This window comes from Balaenoptera borealis (genome assembly GCF_965194805.1).
Source record: "Balaenoptera borealis genome assembly, chromosome: 20".
Lineage (NCBI taxonomy): Eukaryota > Metazoa > Chordata > Mammalia > Artiodactyla > Balaenopteridae > Balaenoptera > Balaenoptera borealis.
The window spans coordinates 41275711-41302106 of NC_138879.1; the positions used below are offsets into that span (position 1 = coordinate 41275711).

A 26396-nucleotide genomic window follows, 5' to 3' on the forward strand; every position below is an offset into this window, starting at 1 on the left:
AGCCAGGCTGGGGTCTCGTAGGAAGCACCTCCCTCCCACCTCTGGCCTCTGCTCCCCAAGAGGGACCCCTCTCTGGTCCACACTGAAAAGAGGCCAGGAGATCATAATGGTGACCAGGGGCTGAGGCTGGGTTCATGTCCACAGGGCCCTTTGGCTGGATGCCCTATCCCATGGAGAACCAGGCCATGTCTGGGGGCTCTGGTCACAGGGGTGAGTGCCTCAAAGGGGCCAAATCTACAGAAGGACACACATGTCCGGTCAGCATCTGGAACACAGTAGGTATTGAGGAAAGCTGTGTAGAATGAATGAATGAATGAATGAATCAATAAAACAGATCTCAGTTTAGGAATCAGGACCAAGATTTCTAATCCGGGGTGAAGGAAATGAGGGCCTGTAAGGGAATTGGTTGCGGAACAAGGAAAGTTAGAATCAGAGGGGGCTGCCGAGTGCCCCCCGCAGCCCTGCCCAGAGAGAGTCCCCTGACTGATGGGGCAGGCACAGTCTCTCCTGGGGAAGCCCGTAGTCTGATGAGAGAGGCACAGTCTTCTCTGGAGGAGCCCTAGCGTGATGAGGGAGGCCCAGCTTCTCCTGGGAGAGTCTGCAGTCTTGGGGCTAGGGAAAGGAAGGGAAGGATGTTGCTACCCGGGGGAGCTCCCTGTCTCATGGGGGACGCACTTGACTTGGGCAGCCTCTTGCTTGAGAGAGGAGGCAAGGCTGGGTCTCAGAGGCAATGCACCCCTTCCTGCGTGTGTTGCAGAGGGGCATGCGTCTGGGTGCCCAGCAGCAAGGACCTGGGAGCTGCGGCCAGGCAGGAGGAGAGCCACCGACATTCCGGTCAGGCAGCCAGTCGCTGAGTTATTATTATTTCTTTTTTTTTTGAGCTACTTAGAGCAATTTACAGAAATCATTTAGGGGCCATTTAGGGAGAAGAGAAAAGATGAAGAGTTTTAAAGGCAGGGCCCGGGGATGGTTTTATGCAGATCGGCTTTGCAGGGATATGGAGAAGGAAGGAGACTCTGGATTCTGAAGGTTGTGGGTTGGGGGAGGGTTCTGGTCTGACATATCTGCCTGGGATCCCCCCCCCCAGGCAGCAGCCAGGGACCGAGGAAAAGGGATGGCTGGGGGGGGGATGTATCTTGGGCAGAGACGGCTGAGACACATGAGGAAGAGGGAAGGGGGCACGGGTGGGTGAGCCAGCCGCCCTGCCTTGGTTTCCCCTTCTGTGATCGGGGCATCTGCATGGGTGAGTTGACCATGCTGGGATCAAACGGAATGAGTGTGTCACTTCTTCTATGATATTGGGGCCTGGAGGAGGGGCTTTGGGACCCAGAGCTCCAGAGTCAGGAGATTAGGGCCCGGGGGAGTGGAAGACACAGTCTCTCTGCCTCTTCTTCTTCTGTGACCTGAGCGAATCACTTCTCCTCTCTAAGCCTCAGTTTCCTCATCCACATGATGGGCATCACGATTATCAACTTCGCAGTGAGGATTACCTGTAATAAAGTCATAAAGTGTAGCCATTTTTCAACTGCCAATGGCTCCAGATGCCTCGGTCATGGTGGGGAACAGTGGGACACTTCGAGGTTGAGAACCTGACCTTCAAATACTCACATCTCCTGCCTACCCCCCAGACAGAGAAGTCACGTTTCTAGGGCTGGACAAGGACAAAAGTGGCCTTCACTGGGCTGGTATCAGAGGCCCAAACGGGATGGCATGGGGAATGCAGGTGTGTGTGTGTGTGTACATGCGTGCATGATGTGGAAGAGGAGAGGCGGGGGTCCTAGGGAGGGGAGCGTAGGGAAAATGAGAAAACCAGTCATACATTTAGCGAAGTCTTCCCCACAGTTCACATTTCGTGCTGTTTGTGATGTGATTATTGGAAATGGAATCTGGTTACTCCATGTAAACATCATGCCTGCTGGGCTCTTCCCCTGGATACGCCCCTGGGGAAGCTAACTGGGGTTGGGGGGAGCCCCAATCTGTGACCAACCAGCTTCCTCCAGCAATAGTTGACCACGCTGCCCCCAACCTCCAACACCCTCATGCAAAACCTCTGAAGACACAACAGCAAGCCCACTGGCCTGGGAGCAGGGACCTGAGTCTCAGGTCCGGCTCTGCCACGCCTGACTGCTGTGTGCTGGGCTAAGATCGTTCCCCTGTCTGGACTTTAATCTCCCCATCTTTCAGATAAGGATGGTTCCAGGATGAGAGGGGCCTGAAGCTCCCATCTACCTCCCCTAACTTTAAGTATCTCCCCCCACTGAGTGGCCCCTCTGCGCCACAGTCCAGGGAGAATTTCAGAGTGCAAACCAACAGGCGCTGATGGAGGGCTAGCTGCACGCAGGGCACCACTCAAGGAGGTTCACACTCTCTCTCTTCCCTTTGGCCAGTTCTTTAGCAGGGAGGGTACTGATAGCATCTCCTGTCTATCCAGCCTCTGGGCAGTGCTGGGTACTTTACACATCAGCTCATTGAATCCCCATGATCTGAGATGCAGGTGCTGTTTGTTATTATCCCACTTTACAGATAAGAAGCCTGAGGCTTAGGGAACAGAAGTGACTCCCCCCAGGTTGGTGACAGAGTAGAGGTTTCCTGGCTGCAGTGCTGTAGTCTTTCCACTGCTGTAGTGGGTGGACAAAGGTCACCCCATGTGGCTGCTCCACAAAGGTCACCCCATGTGGAGCTCAACGCACCAGGTCACGGAGATTTTGGCAGTGGTTGCCCCTTTCCGAAATCCAGGTGAGCCAGTCTCTGTTTGCCTTCTCCTCTGCCCCCTGCACTGAAATTGTTTGCATCCTCGACCCACATTGGCTGGTAACCGTGTCTTCCTGCCGCATGATCAGTGTTTGTCACAGTGCTTGGCGTGGAGCAGGTGTTCAAAAACAAGAGCTGAATCAACCTGTAGCTACTTTTTACTGAGCACTTACTACAAGCCAGGCTCTGCTCCAAGCACATTCCATGCATTTATTATTTATTCACTACCCCAATCCTGTGAGGAGGGTACTCTTATTATCCCATTTTATAGATGTGGAAACTGAGTCACAGGGCAGTGACGTAATTTTTCCAAGACCGCAAAGCAAGGATATGGCAGCTGATTGTGACTGAAGGCAGGCAGGCGGGAAGGAATAAACATCCCCCCACTCTGGTCCCTGTCACTCATTTAGCGCCCAGATGTTTCTTCTGGGTGGTGCCCCAGGTGCAAAGGGTGAGAGGAGGGGAAGGAGCAACGTTTCTATTCATTCATTTCACACAATAGGTACTGAGCATCTTCTCTGGCGAGGCACCGGTTCAGGAGTTGGGAATACAGCTGTGAACAGAATAGGTGCAGCCCTGCTCGTGGGGCTTCCATTCCAAGGGGAGGAGGTGTCAGTCTATGAACAAGCAGAAACATAACTATACGGTATGTCAGGGGGGGAAAAATGGAGCAGGGTCGGGGCAGAGTGAGGGGCAGGCAGGGCTGTTTTAAGTAGGGCGTGGCTGGGAGGGCCACCCTGGTAAGATGCATTTGAGCGCGGACCTGAAGGAGGTAGGGGGGCGATGAGTCATGCTTATTTGGAGGAAAAGACCAGGCAGAGGGGTTGCAAGGACCTGAGGCTCGGCGCCTGGCATGGGTGAGGACAGCAAAAAGGACAGTGTGGCCGGAGCTGAGTGGGTGACAGGGAAGATATGGCCAGAGAGGTATTGTCAGGAAAAGGGACACTCGTGTGGCCTGTCAGCCCCTGCAGGACTCTGGCTTTCACTCTCAGTGAAGTTCAAGGTGACTTGATCGGGCCTATGGTCTACAGCATCTCCGGGAAGAGGGGGAAGGAGCGTGGCCTCTGGGGGGCATCTGGGAGCTGCTGCCTGCATGAATGGGAGTCCCCAAGGCCAGCATGAGCCATGCCAGGGCTGGGGAGGAGCTGAGAGGGCTCTAGGCTGGGCAGGGAATCTCCGAGAAGGACTCCAGAGAGTCCCCAGGGCTCACCGGTCCCCAGAGCACTAACTCCAGGGCCCCGAAAATACCTCCAAGGGGAGAATGTGGTAGGGCCCTTGGGGAGCTCCTAGCCCTGCACCTTCCAGGATGGCAGCCATTTGCCACGTGTGGCTATTGAGCAGTTGAAATGGGGCCAGTTGTGACGGAGTTGCGATGTGTTGCTGACAGTGTAAACTGCATGAGGTGTTTCGAAGATGTAACACAAAAGGGAGAAAAAAGAATGTAAAAATCTCATTAACTATTTTTACACTGATTACATGTTGAAATGATCATCTTTTGAATATTTTGGTTGAAACATACTACTAAAATTCATTTCACCTGTTTCGTTTTACTTTCCTCACGTGGTAACTAGAAAAATTGGAATTACACATGTGGCTCGTGGTACGTTTCTGTTGGACGGCACTGATCCAGCACGGCGACCCTGCTCTCGCGGGCAGGGAAACTAAACTGCAGCAGGAGGAAAAGATTTGTCTGAAGGCAAGCCGTTGGCTGAAAGAACACCTGGGACAGAGGAACCCGGTGGGAGGCTGGGGAGACGAGGGTCCTCTGGGTGGACTGGGACATTTGAGCGACTCCTAAGGGCTCACGATGAATTATAAATGGTTACAGAGACCACGCACTGAGTTCTGTCTGTTCTCCTTACCCAGCCCCCCACACCCCTACAGGATGGGCAGCGGGAGGGGTCAGCTCTGGGACCAGGGTGTCCACGAGCTTTCAGGCTGCAGGATGCAGCAGCAGAAGTGCTTCAGAGATGCCTGGGCTCCGTCAGAATCTCCCTGTATCCTTAGACCTGATTTCTGGCAATGGCACAGGCTGCCTGCCCTGATGGTGTACAGGTAGCCTTTATGCCCACCTTGGGGGCTGCCGTAGAGGAGATGCAAATATTGGGAAGCCGTGGCCTCAAGGGCCAGGTACCCACCCTGGCACTGTGTGCTCTGGGTCCAGCTGCATTCCCAGGAAGGCCTCTTCCACCCTGGGATGGAGAGACCCTGGAAAGTGGGGGAGATGCTTGAAGCTGTTTTCCTGGGAAGGGAAGGAGGGAGGCAGGGGGGAGGGAGAGGGGTCGGCAGCTGGCCACTGCTGTTTTTAAAACAAGCAACATGTTGCTAGGAGGCATCGAGGGTAAAAAAAAAAAAAAAAGACCCCAAACAAAACCAAACCAAAAAACCCAACCACCAGAAAACAGCTCTCCGGGAACTCTTTGGCACTGTCTTAAACATGCTTCCTGGCAGCGAGGCCTGGCACCGGGCAAGAAAGGAAGGAAACAAACCTGCTCATTGTTTCCTGAGCCCCTCGGGCAGGCACACAGCTTCTGTTCTGGGCACGTCCATGTACACTGGTTTCTTATCCTTGCGGCAGCACAGCAGAGAGAGGTGATGCTATTATGCCCATTCTGCAGATGGGGAAGCTGAGGCTCAGGGAGACAAGGCAGGCAAGTGCTCCTGGGTAACCTAGCGACACAGCAGCAGGGCTACGATTCCAACCTATGTTTGGTTTTGGGCGACTCGAAAACCACAGTCTGACGTGACTGGCTTCTTCTGAGGCTTTCCTGGAGCCTCAGTCACTGACAGTGACCCTGGATGGATCGGACCCCTGAGCTTCTGGCTGCCAGGGTGAGGGAAGAGGAGGGAGGCTGGGCCTCTATTAAAAATTGTGAGAGAGATCCTGTCTGTCTCAGTGCTCTCACTGGGCCACCTTCCCCAGTACTCCTGACCAGACAATAAAGACATTCCCGTCCCCACCCAAGGGGGTCAGAACTGGCTGTGAGCCACAGGCAAGTCCCTTCTGCTCTCTGGGCTTTAGCTGCTAAAATAATAAAAAAGCTCCAAATACTGAGCCGTACGCTACAGGCTCCCCATTCGCCATCCTATCTTACAGAGGCAGAAACCAAGGAGTAGAAATGAGAGGTCAGGCTGCTGCTAAGTGGCAGAGCTGGCGTTCAGATTCGTCTCCCCAGTTGTCTGCCATGTGGTGGTACCTCTGATGACTTCTAATGGTCATTCCCCATCCCAAGATCCCTCACTCCCAGATCAGCTGCTGGAACAGCTTCCTTCAATATTGCTCCAATCTGCAAATTGCCCTCAGCTAAGTCATTGTTGCTAGATCCCTGCTTTGATCAAGCCACTCCCTCACTCCACGATACTCCACAGCTCCCCAGTGCTCCAGGGAGCACAGGGTCAAAGTTCTGAGAGGTCTTAAGAGATCATCCAGGTAACGCTGCATTTAGCCCCCTTGCCTGCTATTCCCTCACAGGCAGCTGTGGCTCTTCCCATGCTGGACTCAGAGCTGGTAGGCTAGGGACCATTTTTGCCCTATGTTTCTGTCTTCCTCAGGGTCTCGGACACAGAGTGGATGCTGACTGATTAGTCTGAAGAGGCAGAATTCTTGAACCTGGGTTAAGGCCTTCTGCAGTGGCACCTCTTCCATGAAGTCTTCCTTGATTTCTCTAGCAGATACGAGATTTCTCCCTTCATAACTCTGTATCCCTTCCAACGTGTCTATGGCAGAATTTTATCACAATCTGTGGAGAAACAGCTCATCTCCCCAGGACAACGCCTTAGAAGCTCCTCGTGGGACAGGCCCTGTATTTTCTTCATTTTCACACTTAACACAGTGCCTGGCATGTGCTGATAATATTAATAACAATCATACTGAGAGCTATCATTTTCAGACACTCTGTGCCAGGCACTATTCTCAATATCTGACTTGGAATAATGACTCATCACAACAACCCTCTAAGTTGGGTATTTTTATAATCATTTGCAGATGAGGAAACATGCACAGTGGTTAAGTAACTTGCCCAGAAATCACAAGGGGATGGACAAAGCCAGGCAGGTTGGTGTTAGAGCCGAGTGCAGGGAAAAGGTGAGGGTCAAGGAGAACTATGAATGTAAGGAGATACCGAACAGTCTGCTGGCTCCAAAGGTGCCCAGCACAGGGCATGGCACATATTAGGTGCTCAGTTAGTAGAAGTGACTATTAAGAGAACTAGAGAGTTCAATAGCTGCTCAGACCCAGGTGGGTGGTCGGCGGGCGCTGGGTGGGGAAGGGCTTCCCAGGCAGGAGCACTGCAGCCAAGTGGGGAGCTCAGTCCTCTGCACCAAGCCAGCCCCACTCCCACCCCGGCTTCTCACCCTGCCACCTCCCCCAGCTCCAGCTCCCTTTCCTCAGCATCTCAGACCTCTCATGCACGGGGCTGGCGGTTGGCAGTTTTTCTCCTGTCGGGAACAGCCACAGAAAACTGAGATCATTTCTCTGCTGTGTTGGCAGCTGAGAAAATGGCAATTTTTCCTATTTCCAATCCAAGAGTTCCTTCCTATTGGACAAAGGCCCCACATGCCTGTCTCTCCCCAGAAGGGACAGGGCAGGGGAGACTGGGGTGACTTGGGGAGACTCATGACAGGGCAGTGGGTCAGCTCAGGGCAGGTCACCTCGTTGGCTAAGAGGCATGGGCTGCAGTGGTCTTGTGGTGGCAGGCGGCCAGTCGTGGGAGGAAGGGGCCCCCAGCTGAGCACTTGCAGACGTAAAACAGGGACAGGCAGAGAGGTCAAAGCAACAGGTAATCCGGAGTCGCTGTGGGACTTCTCAGAGATCCAGGCAGACTGGATTTTGCTGCAGCCCCATTTTACGTACAGGAAGCTCGAGTCCATGGAAGAGGTCTGGATGGCCAGATAGCTAATTTGGCTGGGCGGGTCTGGAAGCCAGCCTTGCAAATCCTTGGATGCTCTCTGCAGCAGTCTGCCCCTTGCACACCCTGGTCCTGCCTCCGATGGGGTGGCCGCGCGGTGGCAGGAAAGACAGCCACAGCCAAGATTGTGCGGGGCAAGGAGCTAAAGAGAGCAGACAGAGGTCCCCTCTGTGGCACAGGGGGTGGGGTCCCTATCCCCACAGGTCTGGAGCTCTGCCAGCCTGCAGCTGCCAGCAGCTCAGGTCACTCTCGCTCCAAACCCTGCCATGGCTCCCCATTTCACTCAGTTTACCAGTTAATCTTCTAGGGCCTCCCTTCCCTACGTAATCTCCCTGCACCCTTCCAAGCCTGCACTGTGTTCCAGCCCCTCTGGCCTCCTTGCTGTCTTGAATGGTCAAGCTCACCCCTGCCCTAGGACTGGTTCCAATGTGATATTCAGTTATTTGCTTAGTATGCTCCCTTGCCTCCTTCAAGTCTGCTTAATAACATTTAATCAAGTGAAGATTCATTTTAATACTGCACAACCCCTCCCAACACACACACACACACACACACACACACACACACACACACACGCTGGAATTCCCAATTCCCATACCCTACCTTTCTTTTATTTTCCTCAGCTCTTGTTGCCTTCTGACATATAATTTACTTATTGTATGTATTTATTATTTACTGTGGCCTCCTCTCTGCCCCCTGCAAGAATAAAGGCTCCATGAGTGCAGGGCTTTTTGCTGTATTCGTGGATTAAGACCAAGTGCCTGGAACAGTGCCTGGCCCACAGTAGGCAACAACTGAATACTTGCTGAGAGACAGGGAAGCGGTCTGTGCATACACGTATGTGCACAAGTGTACATTCAGCGACTCGTCTGACAAATTGTTAAATGCCTACTTTATTCCAGAGATCCCAATAGACCCCGGGGGATACAGCACCGGGAAGAGGGCACACAACTTCCAGGTCCATTCAAGTTTAATGCCAGCGAGGGGGCCAGGCAGTGCAGTTTACAAAGAGAGCAAATTGGAAATGAGTGGCAGGGGTTGGTGGGTCTTTGTTTAACTCAGAATCAGGGAAGGCTTCCAGGAGGAAGTGTGGATCCACTTGGGTCTAAAGGCTGAGTAGGAGATGGGGCAGAAGAGTGTTCTGGTCAGAGGGAACAGTATATACAGAGGCTCTGACATGGAAAAGCACGTGACCCATGTAAAGGACTGGAGAGATGAGTGCAGCCAGATGGGTGGGCCTCGCTCAGGTATGCGGGCGCGTGGCTGTCAGTCCCCATCTGTGCTTATTCCCTGTGTGCATGAGACAGAGGGGTACGTCAAGGAGACCTCTGTATTCATGGTCAGAAAACCTGACCTCAAGAGCTGGTGTGGCCAGGTCTCCATTGAGCCTCAGCTTTACCCTCTGTAAAATGGGATCCTAGTTGCTGCCTTTACCTGGCGGTCACTGGTCTCCCAGTGACCAAATGAGATCATGGATCTAAACTCCAAAGAACTGCTGGGACCCTCAAGTGTACGGGTGAGTGCCCGTGACCGTGTGGGTGTGCATTTGAGTGCGCTGCAGTGCCAGCTCCCACTGACACCTTTCTCCTGCCGTGACAAGTCTGCTGCATCGTCTGTACCAAGCCACCAAAAATACATTTGCTCCTGGCCCTGAGCCAGGCTCCCCACCAGTCTTGGGGGCTGAGGGAGGGTGGGTGGAGGCCTGCAAGGTGCGGTCCTACAACCTCTGGGCAAAGGCGGTCATCTTGTCTCTCACCATCGGACCCTCAATGTGCAAGAGGACAAAGGCCACCTCGGAGGGCTGGGGCCGTGCCTCCCTCATCAGATTAGGGCCTCTCTGAGGATGGAAATGACTCCCTTGTCATAGCGATCCCCAAGGACAGGAACCATTTCCCCTCCACCCCTTCTCTCCCGCAGAAAAGCAGAGAGATTGTCACTCAACGTGACTCTGGCTGATTCTGTTTAAGGGCTGACCACCTCTGGGGCTGTGTTCCTGGGGAGGGGTTTGGGCTTGAGGGTGTCCTGATTGCCTGTTCTCTCCCAGGGTTAAGGGCTCGCCCTGTAAGGTCTGATGCTGTCCAGACCTGGATCCTTGGATGGGGTGCCTCTGAGAACCTGGACCATTTTGAGTGTCATCCATTTATCCAGGTGATCCTGGGCACATCACTCTCCAGCTCTGAGGATCCTGAGAGGTGGGCTCAGGAAACAGAGAGAAGCTGAGAAATTCCTCCTGCCCACCGCCCTTCAGTTTGAATTGAACAGGAAGTCACTCAAGAGAAGAGAGTAACCAGTTGCCCACTCTCATGGGGCAAAAAAGGTGTGGGTGAGAATGCAGCAGGAAGGATTCAAGTCTGATAAAAAGCAGAACTTTCCAAAGGCAGATAATTATCTAGATAATTTGGACCTAAAAGGGTTTTCTTCAATTACCTTTTCTACCCTTTTTTTCTTCTGCACTGAATTATTCATTCTTGCGTTCATTCATTTGTGCAACAAGCATTGAATAATCCAGGTAATTGCTTCCATTTTCCACTTCATCCTGCTTGGTTGTCTGGCAGCCAGCAGGGCCTGGGGCGGTGGAGTGGAGGGGGGGACCTGGGGAGGAAGCGGTGGAGGAGGAGCAGAGAGGGGCAAACTTGGCAGAGGAAAGGAGATAATGACTTCTGGACCCTCAGCCTATCTCCCAAGAGTGGCTTGTCCCCTCTGTTACCACACCGGCCTCACCTGTCTTAGTGCGTGCCCCGCCCCCTCCCTGGCAGCCCGTTGGTCCTCCAGAGACTGATGCCGTAGCTGGCAGAGAGTCGGTGCTCCCCGATACACTGCCCCATCCTTGGGGACTGCTGGAGTATGGCACCGCCAGCTGAATTGATGATAAGGAGGCCCACTTTTCATTTAAAACGACAGAGCAGGAAAATAGAAAAATTAATTTATTTTCAAAAAAAAAAAAAAAAGTCACCCCACAACCGGTTCATTAATCTCGTATTAAAATTCTGTGCTGAGCACTGGCAAGGAAGAAGTAAGGAAGACCCTGGGGAGGAAACGGGGAGGAAGAATCCTATCCATTTGCTAGCGTCTGTGGCTGGCCTCTGTGGAAGGAGCATGGGTGTGGGGCGGAGAGACAAGGGAGGTGACAAGAGGCTTCTCTGTGGCAGAACAAGTGAGCTGGAAGGGGGCTTGGTGGGCATCGCCTCCTCTCACTCTGCAGAGGATGAAAACAAGACTTGGAGAGGGAGGTGACTGTCCTGTGGTTACGCAGCAAGTTGATGACAAAGTCAGGATTTGAACCTCTAAATGATGGATCCCAGGGATCCAGAACGCCTTGAATTTCAGAATGGGGGCCTTTTTCTCATCTCCCCAACTGCACTTCAAGCTCATGAAAAGGAGTCGAAGATCAGGTTTTGAGCCCCTCCATGTGCCCTCTGTAGTGCTTGGCAAGGTTTATTAACCCTACTGGTGATTGATTACCTCGACTGCTTGGGACCCGAGGCTAGCTTGAGGCCAGAGATCTTTGTATGAAGCCGAAGCCTCAGACAGAGGGGATGACAGAGGTAGTGGAATCTCTGCCGAGGGGCCTGGAGCAGACTGCCAATCTAGGAAACCCCTTTGGGCTCCGGTGCTAGTCCTGGTTCCAGAATGAACTGACAGGATGACCTTGGCCGGTCCCTTTCCTTCTCCGAGTGTCCATTTCCACATCCGCACAAAGGTAGGATTTGCAGGTTCTGTGATCTCTTTTAGTTTCGGTGTTGTGAACGGCCATCATTGTGGGTAGGGCAACGAAGAGAGACCACCGCGCCCCCCATCCCCTCTGCCCCAGGTTGGAGTTGGTGCCTCTCCAGTTCTCAGATTCTGCAGCATCACAAGCACTCACTACCGATCTCAGGCCTGGGGTCTATCACTTTCAGACAAGCCCCCAGGGAGGGCTTAGGAGATGCCCGGGTCCCGTCCTGGCGTTCCAAAGTGGCCTTACCTCCTTCAGCCAAGGACTATCCTCAGAATGGATTCCAATACAGCTCATTTTCTGCCACCAAGTTTATAACACATCCCCACCTACTGGTCTTAAACATTAACAAGGCTGTGTTGTGGCATAGGGCTCCATGTGGCCAGGAAGATGGGTGTGTGTAGAGGGGGAAGGGGGAAGCATCATTCCTCACTCCCAGTGGTGAGGGAGCCTCCCAAGGCCAGCACTGACCCTGTCCTCCTGCTGTGTCCTCCCTCCATCTCCAAAGGAGCCCAGAACTTGGGTAATCGGTGGGCTGGGGAGAGCACGGACACAACCTGGAAGAGAAGCCAGGCTGGTGACCACAAAGGTGAGGACACATACATTTGAGATCACGTATTTGGAGCAAGATGGGACACTACGTTCACATCCGTGTTACAACACGTCACCCCAGACATGTATATCCTGTACGGGCCACTCGAGGGGTATGGCACGGCTCTGCCCCATCCCCTTGCTCTCTTCCTGGTGTCTCCATCTGTCTCCTTCCCCTCCCCTCTTCTGCCTCACACTCCAGAGCTCCCTTTTCAACTGACACTGTGAGGGTCCCCAACAGAGTTATCTTCACACCCCATTCATTTCTTTTGAGTGCCTACTATGTGTCAAGCACTGGAGAGTGGGGCAAAACCGAAGAAGCCATGGCTCTTGCCCTAAATGCAAGTGTGTGGGGATCAGGAGGGGTACATGTATAGATATGCCCATAAATATGCCCACACATACCCTTCACACACACACTGCCATCCTTGAGGAGTGCTGGGAAGGCAGCATGAAGGGCCAAGGCAGCACAGGAAAGAGACCAATTACTTCTGTTGGGGGTTAGGAGCTGCTGATGAGCAGCCAAGGGGTAATCTAGGCAGACTCCCTGGAGGAGGTGATGTTTCAGTTGGGCTTTGAAGGCAAGGTAAGGATTTCTGGAGGCAAGGTATTCCAGATGAAGGGGCTGGTGGGTGCAAAAGCAGGAAGGCAGGAAGGTGAAAGGAGCAATATCTCATAAGATGCACAGAGGATGGAGAGGGGACAGTACCACAAAAGTGAAGATGTAGATTGAGACAAGATCACAGAGGGCCTTGTATGTTGAGGGGGCAAAGAGTGTATTCTTGATCCTACAGGCAGTGGGGAGCCAGTGAAGGTTACTGAGTAGGAAGCTGACATAATCAGTCCTCTAACAGGTTAAACAACCACCATGCCTTGCTAAACTCCTATCCAAACTAGAAATGGAGCAGAACACCTCCCCAGAGACCAGATGAAGGAAAGTGGCCTTCTCAGATGGTTTCTAGCCGAAGCCTTGAGACTGACAGCAGTGTAGGGCCTGCCACCCCAGAGGCTGAGCTGGGCCCTGAAAGGTAGTGGGGCTCCGTTCACACATGGTATCTGCCCATCAGTCCTGGCAGAGAGTGAGAAGGGGAGGGATGGGCCAGGGGCCACACTGCTTGGGGAAGATGGGGAACATGAGGGAGGCAGCCCGAGGTCACCCTGCCCGATGGCGCCAGAGTCAGAAACCCAGGCTATTTGGCTCCCGGTCTGGCTGTGTGGTCAGAGCCCTGTGGCCTCGGTAGCCTGCCAGGCACGAAAAAGTGCAACTGTACTCCCGCTCCAGCATCTTTGAAGAGCCCAGAAAACCCTACCAAGAGTTAGCTTGAAATGAGACTAAATCCATGTACCCTTTTCCTGATAAAGGCATGGTTTGGGTGGGTGGGTGTTAGGTATTCCTGAAGGGGAAACCTAGGCGAGATGGTATTTTTGCGGGAGGAACTTCTTTGGCCTTATCCATCTGGGAGGGGGGTCCCCAAGCTTTGAGCATCTGCTGGTACCCTTCCCTAAGGAAGGGGAGTCTGAGGCATGGGCTGGGGATTCAGGGAAGAAACTTGGAAAGGGAGACAGATAATCAGGAGGGGGAAATGCCTGCCCAGTGGGGGACCCATGCTCCACCTCCTCAAATAGCTTCCTTCTAATCACCAGCCAATCCTGGGCCCTGGGTGTCCGGCGCACTGTGCTAAGCGCTGGCTGTGTGGGGGACAGAGCAGAATAAGCCCACCAGCTGCCTCCACCACTCCAGGACTAACTGGGTACAGAGAAGACACCGACATCTAAGGAGAAGAGGAGGCAGATTTATTCCAAGAGAAGCAATGTCAGGACAGCAAGGCCCTACTGGGGCTGGGTTTTAGGATGCCGACAAGATTCTGGCAGGTGAGGGAGGGGAAAGGATCCTTAATTGGAGGCTGAGGGGTCAGAAAGGTGGGCCGTCGGAACCCAATAAGAGTGTCTGAGCTGCCTGGAGGTGAGGCCATGGTTGGGCTTTTGGAAGGGAGCTCTGGGAGCAAGACGCAGGGGATGGGGGCAGAACCATGCCTAGACCCAGGCCTGAGCTGGGTTTCCTCCTGCTGCGCCCCCAAACTCCCTGCTCACTGGGTCCGGGTCACAAGCCTAGCCCCTGCAGTTCCAGTGCGCAGACATCCAGAGTCCCCTCTCCCCACCTCCTCCCCGCCCTCAGTCTTGCACACGGAGCCCGAGATTTCTGGTTCCCAGCAGCACTCCCCCTGCCCAGTCTTCTGATAAAGAACTGAGGTTGGCTGTGCCTGGTGAAATGAACGCAAAACAGCCCCCCAACCCCGAGCCACCCCCTCCCTGAAGCCGGGGAGAACCAATCTACTCGTAGAGGGAGGTCAGCCTGTTCCCCACCCCATCCTAGCCTCAGGACCCTAGCTTCCCTGAACCCATCCTTCTCCTTATTCTTTCAACCTTGAGAAGGCGCCTTGGTCTGGGTGAGAGAGGCCGCTGGTTAGAGACCTTGGGCGTGCTCACGGCCCGCCGGGCAGGCTCCTAGGGACCGGGCAGCCGTGGGCAAAAGCTGAGCAGGGCACATGGAAGGTCCTCCGCCAACGCGGAGAGCCCACTGCCCCCTCCATGCTAGCCCCTCTCCAGGCTGTCCAGGCTCATCCCTCGGCGTGGGGCAGCCAAGTCCCCCATCCCTTGCTGGTTGGGGAACTATGTGCCCGCTCCGTTCGTTTCCCGTGGGGAGGGGGCAGAGAGCCTCTCTTTCTCCATTCTCCCCTCCCCCCCCCCCCCAGCTCTCTCCCTCCCTCCTCGGTCAGCGCCCCTCGCCTCCTGGAGCGCCTCCAGCTTGCGGAAGGCCCGCTGCAGCCTCCTCCCGTCGGATCTGAGTTCCCACTCTGGGGGGCTGTTCCGCGACCCTAGGTCCCCCACCCATATCGCTGCTGTCCCAGTGCCAAAGCGCGCCAACCCTGGCTCCTCCCTCTCCCACCCCCTTTACCGCGGAGCCCGGGGCGAGCCCGGGGAGCAGACGCAACAGATTGCAGAACGCGAGAGCGCGGAGCCCGCTCGCTCCGCCCGCGGCCCGCCGCCCGGGCCTGCGCCCGCTGCCCAGACCCCCGCCCTCTGGCTCGGCTAAGCCGGCCATTTAGATGCAGCTCACAGGACGGCGGGCAGGCGATCCCCGGGCCCCTGTCCACTTCCCTTCTCCAGGACCGCCGCAGGAAGCGAGGCAGCGGGCGGCGCGGCCCCGCACCGGCCTGCGCGCCAGGGGCGGGGGTAGACACGATCCCCGCGGTCCCCAGCAGCCCTCAGCCCCGCCGGCTGCCGGGCTGGGAGTGGCAGGAGGGGCGGCCCGGACGCGATCCAGCGGATCCCTCGGGTCCCTTTAGATTTCCGTGGGCGGACACGCCCCCAGACTCCCGGGTTTGGACCCTGCTCTCTAACCAGGAGGAGGTTGGAGCGGTACCCCCTCTTGCCCTTTTCCGGGGCCGGATTCGGTCCGCAGGGCGGGCCTCGCAGCCTCCGCTCCCGCCGAAGGGTTTGGGGGCTGGAGGTAACTCGAGCTGCCGCCCGAGATGCTAAGCTGGGAGCGGCGGCTGCGAGTCCGGGGGTGGAGGTTCTCCTTCTCCAGGCTCCTCTCTGCCCCCTCCAGCGGCTCCCGCCGCATCTTCACTCCCGAGTCCGCGCCGCGATACTCACCGTGGGCAAGCAGCGCCGAGAGGCAGAGCAGGGCGGCGCCGCCGCGGCCCGGCATCCCTGGGGCCATGGCCGAGGAGGGAGCGGGAGGGGGCCGAGGGGGCAACGGTCGACGACGACTTGGGCCCAGGCTGGGCTTGGTCACATCCAACTTAGGGTGGCCGTGGCGCCCGGCTGTCTCTGCTGAGGTTCTGGGGGCCAGGGAGTGCAATTCGGGGACACTTTGAGGGGAGGGGGCGTCCCTGGCGCCGCCGGCTACACCCTCGGAACTGGTGGGGTCGCAGCACCAGGCGGGAGGAGCTCCACCTCCCGGCTGGTGCCCCCTGCAGGATCTGTGCGGCTAGGGGGGAGCCGCACGTGCGGCCCTGGGGCCGGGTGGCCACTGGCGTCTCGCGGGTTGCCTAGGGCCAAGTGTCGGTTTCCACAGCCCCGCGGTCCGGCTCGAATCCGAACTCGTTCGAGGGTGCAGATTTCCGATGCAAACCCCAGTTTCTTCGGTTTCGGTAGTAACCCCACATGGATAGCGCGGCTTCCTTCCTCTGAGCGCCCTGCAGCAGCAGCTCCAGCATAAAAATCCCAGGTTAGGTGCAAATGAATGATTTCTTTCGCAGAGAAAGAGAAAATCCAGGCAACTTTAATCCATCTGGAGAAGGAAAAGTTTCCGTGCAGTGATGAGACCGGCGACGCGGGTCGCCACGACTCGAGGCAACGCCCGGACCGAATGCCCGAGATGGGCAGCCCGCGGCTTGTCCCCTCGCCGAGCTCCCTGCTTGGCTCCAGCGCGCTATCGCCAGTCTCGATCAGGGCCCGGGCTCCACGAAGGCAGGCTCAGCGCCGCCTGCCTGGGCAGCGGCACCGCGGCTGGCGCGAGGGTGGCGCGGCCGGAACGGGCTGCCCCATGGAGATGGGGTGTGGAGAAGCGAGTGAGCGGGAAACCCGGCTATTGCGCCTGACCCCAGCCCTTCCTGCCCCGTGCGCCGACTCCAGCCTCCTGGCCGTGAGCGTCGTAGGATGGAGAGGGGCTCGGCCAGCCCGCGGCAGCCCCGGGTCGCCCCCCTCTCCTCCCAGGTCTCGCTGTCTCAGCAGAGGGCCACGCTGCTCCGCCTCGCTCCTCGCCTTCCCCCGGGGAACCTGAACAAACCTTGAACTTTTCCGGGGTTCAGAGTCTCCGATGTCTCCTCCTCCCCGCCGCCCCCGCCCTGCCCCCGGATGCCCGATGTCTCGGTGCAGCCGGGCATCTGCTCGCTCGCTCTCTCTCTCGGAGTCAGTTTGGGTGAGCGGAGCGCCGCGCCTGCCTGGGCTGCGGGCAGCGAGACCCGGGCGCCACGCCAGGGGCCGGGGCACCGGGCGCCCGCGCAGCCCGCGGCCAGGGAGGCGGCAGCTGGTTCCTACGGAGCCGAGTGGAGAGGAGGTGCCAGCAGGGGGGCCGGCTCCCCATGGACCAGTGTGAGGGGAGAAGAAGAATCAAGGAGCAAAAAGGAAGAGGAGGTGGGGGGAGCCACAGTTGCACGAAGCAGCCGCTGCCGCCGCCGCCGCCTCCTCGGCGATCGCGCCGGCTGCTCCGCCGTAAATGACTCGAGAGAAACACACACACTCGCGCTCGCCCGCCCTCCTCCCTCGTCCGGGATTCAGCGCCCACCCCGGCAGTAGCGGGCGCCGAGCCTGGCGCGCTCGCTCCCTTCCCCTCCCCTCCCCGATTCCCCGTGGTCACGTGGCCCCGGAGCGCGCGGCCCACAACTCGCGCGCCACGGAGACGCCCCCCACCCCCCGCCCGGCCCTGCCTCGCGCCCCAGCTCCCCCTCCTCTGTCCACGTGTCCATTCCGCATTCCCAGCCTGGGAGTGCGCGCGTCTCCTTAACGAGACTTGGGCAAGAGCCGACCTCACGATTCCGCTAACCCCTGTTTCATGTTTTATTTTTCCTCCCCAGAGCAGGCTAGCGCTGGGGCCCCAGTGGGGCCGGCCGGCTGCGGCGGCCGCATTTCCCCCCGGGTAGACGCCACCGCAGCCACTGCTGTCCCTTTTCAAAGGATGCTCTCTCCTCGCCAGGCGCCAGAGGTGTTTTACAGCCTCTCAGATAGAGGCGCGCATAGAGAGTACCCTATCCCCACCCCCAGAGTCTGCATGGGGCTCTTCGGAGCCCTGGGTGGGAATCAGCCGAGCTGCCGCGCCCAGCCCCTCTCGGGCCGCGCTCTCCGGCTCAGCTCCGTTTGGGGATGGGTCTGGGACGCAGCTCCTGGAAAACCTGTCCGCTGCTGGGGGTGGAAGGACACGGAGAGGAGGGGACATGCCTTCCTACAAGTTGTTTTGCCAGCCTTTAAAGGGACATGGGGTGGGGGTGGGGAACTGTCCTCTTGCACACTCACCCAGGCACCTGCTGCCGAGGGGGAGGGGTGTGTGGGGGGGTGGCGTTCTTTCCCACCGTCAGGCCCATTCTGTTCGAGCGCAACCCAGATCAGACCAGACGAGTCAACCGTCAACTGTCAGCCAGGCATTGGATCAATAAAAATGATTTTATAGCATCGTTGGGTATCACGCCCCAACCCCCAAGGACCGGCTCTCAATCCCACTCTACTCTGGAGGAAGAGGGTCTTCAATCCTATGGACATAGCTCTTATGGCGGGGGTGGGGGTGGGGGTGGGTGTATGGATCTTGAAGGTCACCCCTCCGCCCCCCATATCTCTTCACTCAACCAGACAGAGTGTGGGAAGAGGTAGGTCAGAGCAAGGCCAGCTGGGGCGCTTCGTCTCTGTCCCTCATCTGCCTGTCTCGGTCCTAGAACTCTCGACACTGTGAGTTTCCTTTTCATCTAGAAAAGTGACATTTTCTTTTTGGAAAATGGGCTTGGAGCCTTCCCGGAAGCCTCCCTCCTCCCCGGCTGCTGGCTGTTGCCGCCTCAGCTTGGCACGGGGGCCTGCGGAGAGCGGCTCTCGCCCCTCCCCATACCCCACGTCTGTCTGGAGCTCAGAGGTGCAGCGTGGGGAGGGCTGGCCGGGCTCTTGGCGGCCCTGGGGATGGAAGGTGCTGGAGTCGTCAAGGAAGATGATTCTCATTAGGCCTCTAATGCCTGATGGCAATTAGTGTCACCCAAGGGCTTATTCACCATTCCACTGAGAGGCGAGCCAGCCATCAGGCCCTGTGTGGGAGAAAGGGGGAAAGAAACCACCTCCTGAGACCGGCCTGGGGTGGGGGGGTGGTGTCCAGGAGGAGGAGGAGGGAAGCAGGAAGGTCTCCTACCTCTGCCCACCTCCCCACAAGGAAGGGGCACAGGGCTTGGAAAGAGTAAGTCCAGAGGACAGACACAAGTTTGCTTTTCTGAGCTGAGGACCCACTGCTCCAGTGATGTGGGTCAGCGATTTCAGTCCACTCTCCCAGCTTCCTCTGGAGACTGGGCACAGTGTTCCGGTTCTTCTCTCTACCCCTGCCCCCGTAACCCACAGCCCTTAGGTAATAGGAATCCAGTCTCCCTTTGCCCACTCAGTTTCCCCTCCTCCCTCCCTCCCTCCCTTTCACAACAGTATGGTGAATATTTCTGATATCACAGCCACTGCTCACAACCGACCTAGCCTGTCCTCGTGGAACTTCCATTCTAGAGGGGAAGACAGACACTAAACTTGTGATTGATTACAAGCTGTCATAAGTTGTGATAAGTATGTGGCATAAAAATGCATGCATTTTTGCTCATCTTATGGAGAAGACTGAGACCCAGAGTCAGGAAGGGTTGGGGGGCGGGGGCAGCCTGCTATCATTAGGGAATATGTAATTTCAGCCTCAGATTCTTCCGGTACCTTCAATGTGGATCCACCTTCATGGACCCTGGAACAGCCCCAGCCTTCTGCCAGGTGGCCGGGCGGAAGTTGGGCCCTGTTCCCTGCATGGAGGCCCATCAGGGACCCACACAGAAACTGCCTGACCTGCCACGACGGTGGAACCCGTGACATCTGCCCCTGTTTTTCAGGACCCCTGCCCACAGAAGAAGATAGGACAGGTCAATGTGGGCCTTCACTAAGGGGAGCTCACTGTGTGTGTGTGTGTGTGTGTGTGGGGGGGGTGCTCCTGGGATCCCCCCGGAATCCTAGTCTGGCTCAGCTGGGGAGGGGTTCAGAGATTTCCTAAGCTAGCCCTCTCATTTTACAGCTGCAAATACTGAGGCCTGTTAATTCAGTCATTGTCTTAAATACTTTGACTTTTTTTTTTTTAACCAAAATTTTTTTTTTAATTATTATTATTTTTTTAATTTTATTTATTTATTTATTTATTTATGGCTGTGTTGGGTCTTCGTTTCTGTGCAAGGGCTTTCTCTAGTTGCGGCAAGTGGGGGCCACTCCTCATCACAGCGCGCGGGCCTCTCACTATCGCGGCCTCTCTTGTTGTGGAGCACAGGCTCCAGATGCGCAGGCTCAGTAGTTGTGGCTCACGGGCCTAGTTGCTCCGCGGCATGTGGGATCCTCCCAGACCAGGGCTCGAACCCGTGTCCCCTGCATTGGCAGGCAGACTCTCAACCACTGCGCCACCAGGGAAGCCCTACTTTGACTTTTTTATTGAGCTCTAAAATGTGTGTGAAGCATTGTGCTAGGTACTAGAATACATAGGTTGAATAGGCAGACAAGACCCAGACGGGGAAATTCAAGAGTTTAGTTCCACAAACCCATATTGAGCATCTAGTCGTATTAATAGCTAATATTTACTGAGTGCTTTTTAACATGCCAGGCACTGTGCTGGGCATTTTGCACGCATTATCTGGGCCCTGTTAAGTAGCTACTACTACTATTATTATTATTATTATTATTGCGATTTTCCGGATGAGAAAACTGAGCTTAGGGAAGGTAAGTTTCTTGCCTAGGGTCTCACAGCTGGAAGGCAGCAGAGCCACAGCTCAGGTATGTCACCCACTTAACAACTTTACTGTGAGGTGTAAGTTCCCAGGATTACACAGATGAGAAAGCTACTGCTCCTGGCTGGAGACGCTTATGGTGAGTGGGGCACCAGGCATAACCAGGCCGTTCCGTGCAGGGAGGGACAATGCTGTGGAGGCCAGCACGGGGGTTCTTGGGGGTCACAGGAGCCTGTGATGAGAGGGTGTTCTTCCTGCAGCCTCCCCTTCTTCAACACGCAGACTCAAACCTACATGCTGTTAGATATACACCCAGTTAACACACAGTCAAGCATTGCATACGTGTAGCTATTACAATAACCTCCTGCCTCAACCCTGCAGCTGGACCACCTTGCCTCCCCCTGCAGGCTGACCTCCCAGCTCAGGACCCATACTGATCCTCAAGCCAGGAGAATGTCAGCAGCTAAGGGCAAGTGCTCAGGGCCTTACCTCTCCAAGCCTCCATTTCTTCACCGATTAAACATGGATATCACACCAACCCCCAGCCACTTACAGCTAATGCATACTGATTGCCCAACAGTACTGGGCAAAATGCGTGCTCTGTAATGTTGACTGTTGTTATTATTGAAACCACGCTACTCACTATGGTATACAAGGCCCTAGATGATATGACCCTTAGCTGCTTTTCCAAACTCATTTTTACCACTCTCCTTCTATTTTACTACACTGGAGCTACAAAGGCCTCCCTGCAGTAATATGTCAAGCCCATCCCGGCCTCAGGGCCTTTGTACTTGCTGTTCCCTCCACCTGGCACGCCTTTCCCCTAGACCTCATGTTTTGCTCCTTTACTTCATTCAGGTCACTGCTCGACTATCACCTCCTCTGAGATACCTCCCCTGACCACCTGATTTAAAATAACACAACTCTCACTCTGCCCCGTTGCTCTGTCCTCATGCTTTGCTATAGTTTGATCCATAGCAGATGACATTTAATTTTACAATTTGTTTATTTACTCCATCTCCCTTGATAGAATGTAAGCTCCCCAGAGGCCAAGATTCTTCTATATGAACCGTTCACCAGTGTACCCCAGTGCCCAGAATGGTGCCTGGCATATGTGTTCAACAAAATAGACTGTTGGGATTATTTATCCATATTCGTTTATTTCTGTACCTGGGTCGTTGATCCTACCCAGTCCTTATAATCAGGTTTGGGGTCTGAGTTCGCTCAAGGGCTCTGCCTGGAACCTCACTCCCCTGATCTTCCGGAGCCTGGGAGGCCACAGCACAGGCCACCTTTGCCCCTGATGCGCCTCTTGGTTGTCCCAACTCCTACCGTGCCCTATTCCCTGCTGAGGCTGGAGTCCCCTCAGCTGCCACGCCAATCTCACCATAACTGGTGGGGGCGGGGTTGGGACCCAAGAGACTAGAGGACAGAGCCATCTGCGTCTCCTACTATTCCCCAGCCTGAACCCTCTGCCCCAGCCAGGCCAGGCCAGCTAGAGCATCACCAGGGATGTCCCTCTTCATGCCAGGCTCATTCCTCCCTCCACACTTTTGCTTGTGCTGTACTCCCTGTTTCATTAGTGCTCTTCTCCACCAATTAAAATCCTGCCCATCTTAACTTTTCAGCTCAGGAGTCTTCCCAGACTCGATGTGATATGGTTATATGAACTCATGGAAAAAAGGAACGAACAGAGGCTATGGATTCAGGGTTCAAGGGTTCAAGTCCAGATCGCATTGCCCTCTGCCCAATTTCTCCCTGCATCTTGAGCACCCAGTCGTCACTACACAGTAAATCCTCTGAGATGAGGTCATGTTCTCGATTAGGTCAGAATCTACCCTCTTCCTATCTGATAGATTAAAAAAACTCGAGGCCCAGAGAGAGCCAGTGACTGGCCCAAGGTTACCCAGCCAGTTACTGACGCAGACAGGAGTATACCCCAGGTAAGGATGGGCCCAGCTTCCTCCCCACAGTGTTCCCATCCCCAAAGTCTCATCACCCGGCTCAGTGCCACCATGGACTTGGGAATCAATCTTCCCTTTGATGGAGGGAATGAGGCTCCCCAGGTCATTATTTCGGGGGTTCAGTCCTGATTCACTGTGGCTACTGGTTTAACCCAGACCTTGGCCTCCAGTTTTAGTAATTGCCTTTACATCCTCATTCACTCATTCCATCTCACTTTGGATATTTCTTCTTCGCTGAAGCCTTCCCCAACACTGCCCACACCCCATCCATCCCTATTCTGTGCACCTTTAAGGCCCTGATTCCTGCATCTAAGCACACATCAGAGTGTGTTGATTTGTCTACCTCTTCCTTTAAAGGGGAGACCCAAGAGAGGTTGTCCCCATGGTATGCCCCTCACCTGACATCAGTTAATGGTGCTCAGTTAATGGTTATTGAATAAATGAATTATTAATCAGCTACTATGTGTCTGGAGCTATGCTAGCCGAATAAAATGGTCTCTGCCCTCAAGGAGCTCACCATTGTGTGGAAGAGGTCACTGGGCAGACGCACGGGATTATGACACTGGGTGGCTGTGAGTGCTGCCATAGAGGGAAGCACAGTGGCTGTGGGGGCTGCAAAGAGGGACAGGAAAAGGGAGGGCTTCCTGGAGGAGGTGAGCTTTGAGCTGCGCTGAAGGAAAGACAAATTGGTGTGGGCCAGGGGAGTGGGGAGAAGAGAGAGGAGAGGAGGCTGTTACAGAAAGGGGGAGCAGCTTTTATAAGGGTGCGGCGTCAGGGTGGGGATACAGTGTGATCAGGAAACGGCAGGCTGGAGCATGGAGAGCTGGGACGGGGGGGCACTGGGGAGGGATGCTGGAGAGGCAAGTGGGCACACGGCCTCTGCCCACAAAGGTATATGCCTGTGATGACATGCACTCCCAGGGTTATTATGTTCAGTTACACACAACTTCACATGTACATGGTCACAGACTTGGAGATGCTTGTAAAGCATCTTATCAGCTTATGCGGGTGCACACACACACACACACACACACACACACACACACAAACTCTTTGCAAAATGAGTTGGCCCCTGAACTGTCTGTTTAGGGTCTTTCTACTCTCATTTCCCTAGGGCACTCCACCTTGAGTTCCTCGGCAGGTAGCACACTCTCTCCAACCCTCACCCTCTGCCAAACCCTGATCTAGGCGTCCCCCATCCCTCCTCCCTCTGGCACACAGGGACAGTAAGCTAGGACCACCCCCGGGCACGCAGCCAAGGGAGGATTTGGACTCAGGCCATGCTGGCTGGGCTCTGCTTTCCCATCCTTTCCTCCCCACCCCCAACAGAGCTTCCCTTAATTCCAGGGCAGAGCTCTGATCAAATGTGAAGCAGAGAAGTAGAGAGCCAGAGCCAGAGAGAGAGAAAAATACAAAGTGAGCAAGCATGCGCTTTTTGCCACAGCCCAGCAGCTAAATGGCAGTCAACTCGTGACGTTCCTACAACTTACTCAACTTCTCTCTCATTAGCCAACTTGGCTGCCAGGTGCAGGTGGAAGAGGAAGAACCAGGGACCTGACTTCTCCCCAGAGCCTCCCCAACTGTCGCCTGCAAGCCCACAGAGTCTTCGAGCCAGCTCCGCTTGGCTCCTGGGGTTGGCAGTGCCCAGGATTCTTGCTTTGGGTGGAGACTGCCCAAAGCTGCTGGGGAAGATGAGAGGGGAGCCACGAAGGGGGAGGAAGCCCTTACACCACAGATTTGTATGATCTTCAGAGGCCATCCAGGAAATCCATGAGTGTTACCGGTGGGAATGAGACCAGAGCAGTGGGTGATTTGCTTGACTTCACAGAGGGAACTCATTTCAGAGCTGGGATCAAAACCCAAGTTCTCCTTCCTGCTCCCTTAACATGGGAATCCTTGCTTTAATTTCCCACCCCACCTCCCAACTCTGATTCTCAATTTCTTCCTGTCTCACTGGTGCTATAAAACCATCTATGGCTCCCCACTGCCTATAGGATTAATTCCCAATTCTTCAGGTTTGCATTTATTGCTCGATACATACATTTTCCCCCTTTGGCCACTCTCCCCCAAACAGGCTGTACATTTTTCTGCCTTGGTGCCTTTTGCCTGTGGTTGTCTCTGCTTGGAATACCTGTTCCTCCTTCCTCACTTCCTTATGGAGCCTTTTCTGCAAAGCCTTATTCATCACTCCAGAGGGAATTAATCACTGTCTGCCTTGTAGTTGGAATTCACCCGCTCTCTTAGCTTCTCCTTATAAAATCCTTAAGGACGAAGATTATGTCTTATTCATCTTTCAGTCTTCCACAGCATTGAACACAGTCCCATACATGCCTTAAGTGTTTAATAAATGTTTACTGAATGAACGAACAAATGAGCGAACGAACGAATGAATGAATGAAGGGCAGAAAAGGCAATAGTTTGGACACCAGTGTCCTGCAGTGTCTCCCTATCTATTACCTTTTTGAATCTTCACTATAATCCTGAGCAGTATGTAAATATTATCTCCATTTAGTGATGAGGAAGCTGAGGCTCAGAGAGGCAAAGCAACTTGCTCAAAGTCACACAGCTTGAAAGTGAGAGAGCTGGGATTTGATTCTGTCTGCCCGTAAAGCCTGTGTTCCTTTCACCTGCTCAGAGCACATGGAATTAAAAATGCCCTCTCAAGATAATCTCCCCAGGACTCCTTAAGTCCACCTTGGAATCCAGTAGCAGGGGACACTCAAAGAGAGTCTGGGGCCACCGCAGTGGTTTCCTCACTTGGAGATGCCGCCCCCCACCCCATCCTCAGGCTAAGTGAAAGCATCTTTGTTTCCACCTCCCCATCTGTCTCTCAGAATCTCACGGACAGTTACCAGGGGCTGTCTATAGGTGGTTCGGAGTCTAATTCCTGGAGCCAAACTGCCTGGGTTCAAATCCCAGCTCTGCTGTCTACTACCTATGTGACCTTGGGCAACTTACTTAACGTCTCCTGTCCAGTTCCTCAACTGTAAAATGAGGATAGTGATAGTACCTACCTGGCAGTGTTGCAAAGTACCTGGGAGCAGTAACTGGAGAGTACTCCGTGTGTGTTTTGTATCATTATTATCAGTAGCAAGTTCCTCCCTGGGAGGCAAACCCCAAAGGGTTTGCCTTCTCCTTTCTCTGTCTGTGAAGAGTGGTCTCTGGTTTTATCTGTGTGTTCTTGATGGGCCCCCTAAACTTCCTAGGCGTCCTATGTAAGATAAGCAAGCAAAACTGGGCAGGGAGAACAGCTCCAAGGAAAGCCAAATCAAAGTGACTTTTGTGGTGACAAATGCTTAATAATAACTTTACAAATCCAGTTGAATTACTATGAATAAAAACCCTCTTTTTTTTTTTTTTGTATGAATACCGCTCCCATCTCCCAGAGAGCACACAGCTACAACCCTGAAATCCACCCAAAAGAATCATTACTGAGAAAACAAGCTAAAAATAACCCCGAAGGAAGCAGTGCCAGCACAGAAGCAGTTCCTTGGAGATGGGTGCGTCCAAGGAAACTCTTCTGTTGCTTCTGGGGTAATAGATTCTAATTTTAAATCTGGAGTTGCTTTGGGTGGTGGGTCCTGGCCCCCGACCCCGCAGTCTAAGCCTCTAGGTCATATTCAGTAAACTTCCTGGGCATCCGGCCTTGCGCAATCTGCTGGTGCCCAAGGAGGGCTGCGGTAGGTTGGGGCCCCCTTCCTGGTCCCACCGCTGGCTCGGTTACTACCTTGTGGGATCTGGGCTCCTTTCCCCTCTCGAGGGCCAGGCTTCCTGAGCTGGCTGGGCTGCTTCTCTGCCCGGTCCTGTGAGTTAGCCTGCCCTGGAGGCCGCTGCCCTCCACTGAGGGTCCCCGTGTGCCAGACACTCTGCTAGGTGCTTTACATACACAGCCTCACCACCTTCTCCACAAGGCAGGTCCTGTTTTCCAGGGAAAGAAAGGAGGCTCAGAGAGGCTGAGTCACTGGTTCAAGGACGCACAGGA

At 54.9% G+C, this 26396-nt stretch overlaps 1 protein-coding gene across 1 annotated transcript in view; it reads right to left on the reverse strand.

Annotated features, from left to right (window-relative positions):
- The window catches only part of TMEM132E (transmembrane protein 132E), a 58537-nt gene extending 41281 nt beyond the window's left edge, over positions 1-17256 (reverse strand). The window contains exon 1 of the mRNA XM_082371451.1: positions 15622-17256. Within this exon, the coding sequence (XP_082227577.1) occupies positions 15622-15688 (67 nt within the window). The 5' untranslated portion in view covers positions 15689-17256. The remainder of the gene's footprint in view (positions 1-15621) is intronic.
- Positions 17257-26396: the final 9140 nt, after the last annotated feature.